A 10,306-nucleotide genomic window follows, 5' to 3' on the forward strand; every position below is an offset into this window, starting at 1 on the left:
ACTCTTAAACACTCCTACTTCGCAATAATAACTATTTTCTGTCGCTTCCTCATAATTTTTTATTTAATAAGTTTCCGAAGTGCCATTTAAAGATGTTATCAGAATTGATAGCAATAATAAACAAATTTATTTGTCTTGTGTTGAGCTGAGTTGTTAAGTTTACTTTTGGTCTTGATTGGTTTGCTCTCTCCATCATCATCTTTTGCAATTAATTAAAAATGAAACAAATCAAATTTGTTATTTACAAGCAATTTGCCAAGAAAATTCAACCAAATTATTCCTGCCACATTGATTAGTTCAACTAATTATATTTATAAAAACAACATTTACGGTAATATTGGTTTGTGTACAATTACAACAAGAATTTATGCCTTCATTGAACAAAAGATAATATTACAAATATATTTTCTCTTAGTTATGTAGGCAGGATTGTGGAAAGGATGATTTATGTACTAGAAAATATTGGAAGTTTATTTGTAGTTCACTAGTAGCAATTTAATTTAGATACTCAAGAATACTATATGCTTATGAATATGTTTTTTTAAGAAAGTTGAATTCTAATTGTTGTAATTTTTAATAATTGTTGTTCTTTGTTGTTTATAGAAAATACACTTTAATTAAAACTAAGTAACTATTAGATCTGATTTTCTTCTATCTTACCCGATTAGTTTTTATGAATGGTTTTAGACGTTCTGTTTCAAAAATTGTTAATTAAAAATCAGTACTGATTATTTAAAATATTATTATATAAATTAACTAAGCCTATTAAAACCAGCCCAATAATTTAAACTGAAAGATATAATGTTTCCATTTTAAACTTTTCTCCAAGTATAAGTAATAAAAAATTATAAAATACACAGTTTCCTGACTTTAGATTAAAGTCGGAATATCGATGAAATAAAAATTACTTTAAAATAAATCGTGATTTAAAGGACAACTTGCTCTCGTAATAGCACTTCTCGAATACTCGAAAGAGCTGTGAAGTAAACCAAAAATTCAATTAATTAAAAATAAATAAAAAAATTTTGGTTATTGCAATTTCATACTGTTTGAAACCTCTCAACCAATATGCAATAAAATTTGCCAAAAAATGGAAAGTGGAGACGCTACATAAACTATTCAATTTTACAGTATAGATATATAATTTGTTAATAACTTAATTATATTAAAAAATTTGGTTAGAAAAATATCACGTACTAAAATTAACACATACATTTGATAGTAGTCATCATTAACGAAACAAGAATAAAATATATGAAAGAACTAGTATAATATTAGTGCTTGATAATGTCTTCTTGCTTTATATCTAATACTATGTTCAGACAGCTGAATTTCCTTAATTTCGTAAAAATGAAATTAAGTTAATTTCGAAAGACATACAATACATACAGCCCCAAATTAAGGAAATCATATGTTTTTTGTAATATGATTTTTTGTTACAAATCGAATGTTAAAAATTACATGCTCAAAATATTTAACATATTCAAAAAAAATGTCAATATGTCGTTATTCCTTAATTTTGATTTGATATGTCCCTTAATTTCAGCCTTCGTTTCAACGAAATTGAAGCCCTTTTTCTTAATTTCGTTCTAACCTTAAAACTGAATTTTGTATGAAAAAAACAAATTAATTTCACTAAAACGAAGATGAAATTAAGATTTTTGTGAAACTAAGGTGTGTCTAAATATAGTATAAGATAATATATAGTAAGGAAACTGATGTATTAGTAATATACATACTTATATATATGAACTATATATACTGCAGAATAATAAGTTTAAGTAATAAGTAAATAATATTTTAATAAACGAGTAAAAATTTAAAAAACATTAAAAAATTCAAAGAATTTACATTATTTATTTAACAACATTTACAAAGAGTTTATATTAATAAATAAATCAATATAATTATAAAATTTATTCCTTATAATCCGTATAATCACTACAAATTCCATTGTAAATGTTGAAAAAGGTTCACAAATTTTTCATGTAATAATTCTGTAATTTTATAAAGTTTATACAAATACCTTTCTGCATACTTCTATTCCAATTTATTCAACCTACTTAACTTTTGCCTTTTGATATGAAAAAAGAAAAAAAGAATATGCAATTTATATTAATGGAAATTAAAAGCAGTTTCCTCTATAGTAGAAATATCTAAATTCCTCAACTTCGTTCTTATTGTACCGCCTTGCTCTACTATTATAAAAGGCGTTTACAAGTTTCCCAATTAAAATTAAATTAAACTTTTTGACCTGAATTGCTTATTCGTTACGAACTACACGTAATTCCCTCAAATCACCACCTGCTTTTTGCAATCCACAACACAAAAAAGATAACTCCGTTGAATGGGAAATTCCTCCACTGCCTTTTCATTGAATCAAAATGAAAAATATTTACAGAAGTTATTTAAATGTAAGTAAATTATTTGCGGTTAGGGGTTCTTAGCTCTTTATTGAAAATGTAAATCATAGTAAGAGAAATACTTATTTAAGTAAATATGTCTAACAGCAAAGGATATATCTTTAATTGCATAGGATGGAATAACTGTTGAGTATCATTATATCAAAGCTAAATAGAATAAATTATTGATCTCAACAGTATTCACATACATTTATACAAATCAGATATTAAGTAGTTTGTTAAGTCTTGCAAAAAAATGAATTAAATACCTATAAATGAGATTTAAATAAATGCAATGATATATTGATTGATAGCTCCAATTTTTGAAAAATATACATAATACTGCATCATCATTACATATGACTTACTGCTTCATCATATCTTAATCATTGTCAACGTCGCAGAGACTGTTCATATCTTGACATTTTTTAATGCCTAGTGATTTGTGTTTCATCAAATGGCTTTGTACAAATATTGAGCTACGATGCTAAAGCACTGATGAGACTGATGGGAAAATAGTATAGTAAACTTATTTCTACAGGGACTTACTGTCATGGTTTTTCGGTATATTTTAGATCTTTACCTAAATACAAAACTTAATATGATATAAAAAAATATATGTGTGTTGTTATGTATGATGTTATTGTTTCATAAAGCCAGCTAGATATATTAATATATTATGTATATATTAAACTATAATATTACATATTCGGTTTATATATTAAACCAAAAAATTTAATTATTATTTCTAATTTTATTTAAAAATTTTTTGGTTTTCCCTTAAAGTTTCTAAATCGCTAATAGCACTGATAGCAAAGAATGGAAAAAATTAATATTAATTTATTTTTATTATTTAAAAAATTAATATTTTTAATAATATATCTATAATTTATTATTAAATAATAAATACATTATTCCTTTTATTTAATTTTATTTATATTTATTAAATAATATATAATTATTAAATAATAAATACATTATTCTTTTTCTTTATTTTTATTTATTATTATTATATAATAATATATTTTATAATAAAATTATTAAATAATAAATAATACATTATGCTTCTTATTTATTTTTAGTTATTATTATTATTAAATAATATGTTTTATAATATAATTATAAAGAGGTTTTTAGAACAGTAATGAACTACAACAACAAAAATTTATTTTATATTATTTTAATTAATTCATTTTTTGACTGGCCATACAGCTGTTTAGAGTATTGCCAAATACCCATCATCAGTGGTGTTGGAAATAATTCTTGTATTTAATTATTCATTAATTATTTTTTGAGACTATAAGTACTAGGAATCGAACTGGTGCCCTGTCAAATATGAAGCTAAGAGTCAGCGCACTTAACCAACTGACCCAAAGCCGTACTTGACTTTTATGTTCGCACATTTTTCTGGAGTTTTGTTAATTTTTTGGAAAATTTTAACAAATTTACTTGTTATGTTTGCATTAGAACGAAATCATAAATAATAATTGAATTAATAAATTATATTTTATTTTTAATTGTTTAATTTTAATACTATACTGTTTGTGTATAAAACTTAATCTAGGAACGTAATACCGATTAAATTAATACCGATATTAAATAAATATATTTAAATAAATTATTATTTGATGTATTATAAAATTTAAAAATTAGAATTTGATTTTAATAAATTGTGCATTTCTCAATTTATTTTTTTACTTAACTTAAGTTCATACAACTTTTTTACTGGTGTTCAAATTTAACCTTTATAAGAATATATTATAAATTGCTTATAAATTATCATAAATACATTGTAATGATTGCGTGAAATGGAAAGTGTGTCTTTCTTTTTGAAGCTACTAAAAATTATAGAAATATAATATATATATATTATTTTTCAACGAAATGTTTAACATTTTTAGGCAACAGAATGTCTGCCTACTCGGCGTACAAATCTAATTCGCATATGTGCACAACTGGGTCGAAGCCAGCATTTTTTATTGTTACTTCACTCTAAACATACACGTACCAAATTTTTTCTTTAGTGATTCACACCAAGCTTCATAGTTCATAACGACATTCGACCTTAGAGTATCTGCAAGTACCAGCGCGCTTGAATTCTCTGTACTTCTTAACTACGTCCTTTGGGCATAAGATAAGTTTATGAGCTGTCATTTTAAAAACACAGCACATAAATATTTACAAAAAATCGTAGCCTACATTTGGGCTGTTCTGACATTTTCTACAAAATGCTGAGAAACGTACAAAAAATGTTACACATTTTGTTTACATATACTTTGAGTTAAGAAAATAAAACTCTAGCAAAATAAAAACAAAAAAAAAAACATTTTATAACGAATTACATTATATGTGTTATAGTTGTTGCTTTTTTCTTTTGTGCATTTTATTTAAAACATGTCAAGTATACTTGTATTTGCAAATGAACACATCTCTTTCTCCGTGTCTCTTTCTATGAGGAGTGCATTGTATATCATGGGAGGAACATATTTTAGCCTGAAGTTGCTGACAGTACCATACACAACCGAAAACCAAGTGATAGTTACATTTTGACATTGACTTATAGGCAAATTTCACATTCACACAACCGAATGTACACATCCACATATATAATAAAGCCCAGTAAATTCACAATGCTTTCTATTTATATACAGCGAATAGACTGGCATATATATATTTATTCATAAACTAAACAGACATACATTTATGAATATTTCAGAACCATCAAAAATAAAAACAAAAATAAGCCAAGCTGAAAATACCTTAAGCTCTTTTCCATTTACATTCGAAAATTTCATATTTTTTCCGTTTCGTTCGGTTATGTTTTGTTTTAAAATTTATAACCGAAATGCTCAACGGGGCGTATGCCCAGTGATATTTGCAATGAGTACATTGAATATCATAAAGTGTACAACTCGACATATTCGCCGCAATATCTCAAACACATCCCATCCGCTGCATATTTCTTCTATTGCGCCACACTTCAATCTATTTTATCGTAATGTGTAGTGTCGGTGTACATTAAAATTTCGTTAATATTTTTCCTGTTACTTTTGGCACTGCTATAGCACTTTCCGTAGTTATCCTTGTTATTGTTGTTGTTGTTGTCGTCGTCGTTGTTATTGTTGTTATTGTTATCACTATTATTTTGTTGTTTCTGTTATAAAATTTTGATGATGTTATGTTTTCCAAGCGTGACGTAGATTTTAAGTGCGTTGGTTCCATTACGTTGGCTTCATCTGTAAATGGCACACATCATGGGGTCCTCCACAAAGCAAACGCAAAATTTACATGAGGTTTAAGGACGTTCGAAATTTTACAATACATTCTGCTTAATTCATTTGTTTTCTTGGTAAATGTTTGCGTTTTTTAAGTGAAACCTCAATATGGATTTTGGTACGTTGGTAAAAAGTTTTCCACAATTATTTGTACTGAAAAGTGTAATGCAAATATGTTAACCACGACATGTAAACGTTAAGTCACTCCTACTTGGGTTAGGTTAATTTTTTTTTGAAAATCAGATGTTTTGAAGGCGGAAATATAAATATAAAGGCGATTGGTGTGTAAGTGCTTTTTAAAGAATGATGAAATATTACTTAAGGTAGAGTTATTTTTTGACAATCGGATACTTTGAAGGCGGAAAAGTAAATATAAAGATGGTATTGGTATTCAAAGGTGTCTTGAAAGGAAATAAAAATATTATTTTATTAAAGTGTTTTAAAGTAAACTAAGTTAACTTTTAAAAACAAACAATGACTAGGGTGCTAAGGTATATTTACAAACTTTAGTTAAGCTAAGTATCCAAATGAATTTATCTGCAATCTTATACTCTATCTGGTAATGATAATAAGAATCAATATAATTATATATTCTTGAGCTTTATTCACAATTCTCCTTACTGAGCAACAATTTAATAGTGTGATGTATGTATGTAGTTTTCTTTTTTGTTTGATAAAACGCAAATTAGAATCTGAAGCGAGACCACGTGTGTATGTCACTGTAAGAAGAGCTTTAATGAATTATAATAATGAGATATTCAGTTGTTTTATAGATGTCTTGTTTGAAGCCCAATATATTGTACTGATGTAATAAATATGTCGTTTCTTTCAAGAGAGTCCAGTTCTAAACGGTTACGAACATCGACAGAATCAAACAACTTTAGCGTTCTATCTTATGTACTTTAGTATACTTTAATGTACACTTTTAACTCTAAAGTTTTTGTTAAAATCCTTATTTCTGATATGCTATCAAGCTTTCAAAATACGCCCAATACAATATTGGGCGTATAGATAGGTGCTCAGTGCTCAGTGCACCTGAGCACTTTTACTCTCTATTAACTGCGAGGTTTCTTCAAAACCCCTCTTTGCGCCTTGACTGGATTATTGTTTATCACTTCTTCAGACTAAGCAATAATTAACCTCAGATCTGCATACCTCCCGAAGGAGCCTGTAACCATTCTGAGATTTGATAACGCGGTGTTAGTAAGTCTGTCAGATATCGCAAATAATTTCAGGGCTCTATCCTTTATGTATTTTTTGATGGGATCAATTTTGAGGTCCCTAAGGATGCCATTCGTCCTAATGTACCAAGGAACTTTGAAAAGTCTTCTCAGAGCCTGGCTTTGTGCAATTTCTAATTGGTGAATAGTAGTGTTTGAAGCTTTGCTAAACGCTACACAACCATATAGACGAACAAATTATTTGGTTATATATCAGTTCCCTGTTCTTAGCATTGAGGTTTTCTTTTCTAAGTAGCGGTTGGAGGTCATGAAGAATTTTGGTACAGCTAGTTCTTTTCAGTTGAACATGTTTAAGCCATGTGAATCGTTTGTCCAACGTGATAGTTATAATATGTGTAGGAAAAAGAGTAAGACTTTTTTTCTGAAAGTATGAGAATAATTGCAGAAGTTAAACTTGGAGAATTAGTCTGAAACCATAGAAGGAGCAGAATAGATTGGTAGGTCGCAGCAAAAAAGCCCCCAATATAAAGTATATTTATATTTAAAGAAAGTTTTTATATTTTTTTGAATATATTTTATTTCAAACGGTTAGATATGGCAAACATGTAAAATGAATAAAGAAATGTGCAAAAGTCATATGAAAATATTAATTTAAAAAATATCTGTAAGTTAAAAATTTCGTTAACCCAACTGTTTAAATAATAAATTTTTGTTTTCGTAGTTAAATGTTTAATTTACGGAACATTGGTATTGTTTGAATATCGTTAGCTTTAAAGCCCATATTCTTAAAGACAAAGTATATCATTTTTGTTTTATTTCTTCTCTAAGTTTTTAAAACTCCAAAATGAATTAGTTTTTGTTGGATTTGCAGAAAATGGAATATGATTCATTTCAAGGTCCTGTAAGTCATCCAACATTTTTGCTTTTAAGTCTCGTTTCTCAGCATAAATCTTCGTTGCAGCATACATTTTATTAACAAATTCCGGTACTTGCTTTTCTGTTATTGCAGTCTTAATCCTTTCAGGTAGAGAAACAACAGGATCATCAAAGTATGTTAAAACGAAATGAACACCCGGCTCGTCGCATCTTCTAAAAGGCATCAGTATCATAAGACTCCAATAGTTATTCACACGTACTATACTTTTTGTTTCTGGATGGCGAGGATCTGTAGTGCTACGATTACATATCATCATTATATTTGAATGAGGATCATGAAAGTATCGTCGAGTAAACACATAATCACGATTGGAAAAGAATCGTGGCCACCCCATCTCCCAGTATATAAGATTAGAAGTATGTTCTTCGGGATCCTCTTCAATAACTTTCAATTTAACAACAGTGTTGTCCCATTCTTTTCTATATTCAAGATCAGTTTGTACATGAAAGAGATCAATTGCGGATATATCGCTAAAACTGGAATAAATCTTATAAATGTATTTATTTTCTCTTTCTTCTTTTCTCCAAATAGATATACCGCCCTTACATAAATATGGTTCCCATAAGGACTCCTCATTCATTTGGATCATAGCAATGCCATCTTCCATTTCTGATTCTAAATACAAGGACTTTGAGAAATTTATTCGACTGAACTCTCCATTACCAAGTGACAGACATTTTTCATTTTCTATTTTTTCATTTCCTATTCCACAGTAGCAATACTGCATATTCTTTTTTAAACATTTCGGACACAAAGTATTGAAGCATAAATTTCGCATAAATTCGATATCAGTATAGAACCTATCAAAATTTCTTAAACTGATTCTCTCCTTCTTCCAATCAACATTATACGACGTGGCTGCAGCATTTAAACCAACCATACTCATAAGTATACCCTTGGAAGTAGTTGCCTTTAAGTCTAATTGTTGCTCTGCCATTTTTTGTCTCAATTTTCGGGGACTGTAGATTCTTCTGTAATTTGCAAATAAGTTCTTGATACGTAGAGTTTGTTGAATGATTGGTTTAAATTGATAATACGAAAAGCTTTTATAAATGTGATTTATATATTTTAAAGCCACATTACCAATGACCATGATTTCCCTAAATAGAGAATCTAAAATATTCATAGGTTTAAATAATAATCAACATATTTACTGGCAGGAGGAGTAGGGCGCTTGTGTTCACTCCTCGTACTGTTAGTATACTCCGAACTTTGCTATTACATTTATATCTTTTCCGAAAGTCCGTACGTCTGAGCACCCATCAGTTTCATTTTCAAAACAATACCATTAATTTTGGGATATAATTTTCAAAAATATTTTTGTGATTTAAAACAGATCGAAGCCAACTTAATTAATTTTTTTAATATAAGTAACTGTCAAAGTGACTGCAAAACTTTTAAATTATATTAATTGCTTAGTTTCATTTATTGCTACTCAGAAAGTCACAAATTTCTCACATATGGCCATAATATGCAGACAGTCATATGATAAGTGGTCCCGTCAGTCTTTCGTACATTAAGGCATGTTATGCAGTGAGTCAAATCACAATTCTTGATTTTCTTCGGTAACTTAATACTTTAGGCAATATTTTAATCAATTTTTGCTTATGTTTAATTAAAATGGTAAAATTTTTATAAATGTTTTTTTAAAAGTCAAAAATTTGACTTTTAATGGTGATTTGACCATTGGGACGTGACATAGAAAGTCTCGACCAAATCTTAATCGAAATATTTATCTTGCACTCATTCTCAGATTGCTAATTTGCATTGAAAACATGTTCCATAGAAAATGGGTTGGAAGTTCTCTCTAGATATACTTATTAAATGTGTTAGTTCTGAACGGAAAAATGTCTACATACAATTTTGATTATTTATTTTATATATCGGATACAGTGAAATCTTATTTATCAATTCGATTTTTTTTGTGTGATGGTTGCACTGTTGTGCGTGTTAATTAACAGACAGCTGCTGTGTTTAGTTTTGTTTGCCGATAAAATAAATACGACACAGATTAGTATGTGTTGGCGATTTATTGCGTGTCAAAAAGTTTTTCTAAAATTTTATATTTAAAGTTAAAATACATAAAATAAAGTAAAGCAATAAAGCATTGAAAGTTAAAAAATGTCTTTTAAAAAGACACCACATCACGTTGATGACTGGTACAAATGGTACTATTCTTATAAATGATACAATAGTTCGGGAAGACGTGGAAGATGGCTCAAAGTATTAGCTATCATACTTTGTACTGACCAATTTTACTATAATAAAACTTTAAAAATTAAATAAATAAATAATAAATAACTGAATAAATGAAAATGTCTCACAAATTGTAAGAAGTGGTATTTATGAATATTTTGTAATGAAAACTAATACTTTTTTCAGAGCAAGTTTGTTCATCTAATATGAATATCTCTCTGATATAGCAACCATTAATGTGACCCTGTAATTTTTATATTTCGCAAACTTAAAGTGACATTACACAGATGAAATAAAGATAAAACACTGCGTAGG

At 28.0% G+C, this 10,306-nt stretch overlaps 1 protein-coding gene across 1 annotated transcript; it reads right to left on the reverse strand.

The window, feature by feature from the left end:
* Positions 1-7,526: 7,526 nt before the first annotated feature.
* Positions 7,527-9,010, reverse strand: LOC119677449 (stAR-related lipid transfer protein 7, mitochondrial-like). Its single transcript, XM_038088794.1, has 3 exons — positions 8,950-9,010; positions 8,879-8,895; positions 7,527-8,816 (listed from the first exon to the last, which is right to left on the reverse strand). Exon 3 carries the CDS (start codon positions 8,730-8,732, stop codon positions 7,671-7,673), a length of 1,062 nt encoding a protein of 353 aa, XP_037944722.1. The 5' UTR covers positions 8,733-8,816; positions 8,879-8,895; positions 8,950-9,010; the 3' UTR covers positions 7,527-7,670.
* Positions 9,011-10,306: the final 1,296 nt, after the last annotated feature.

The sequence above is a fragment of the Teleopsis dalmanni genome, chromosome 2, assembly GCF_002237135.1.
Source record: "Teleopsis dalmanni isolate 2A chromosome 2, ASM223713v2, whole genome shotgun sequence".
Taxonomy (NCBI): domain Eukaryota; kingdom Metazoa; phylum Arthropoda; class Insecta; order Diptera; family Diopsidae; genus Teleopsis; species Teleopsis dalmanni.

Bases quoted from the DNA above. Each gene is read 5' to 3' on its own strand.
- LOC119677449 (XM_038088794.1), bottom strand. From the start codon at position 8,732: ATGGCAGAGCAACAATTAGACTTAAAGGCAACTACTTCCAAGGGTATA.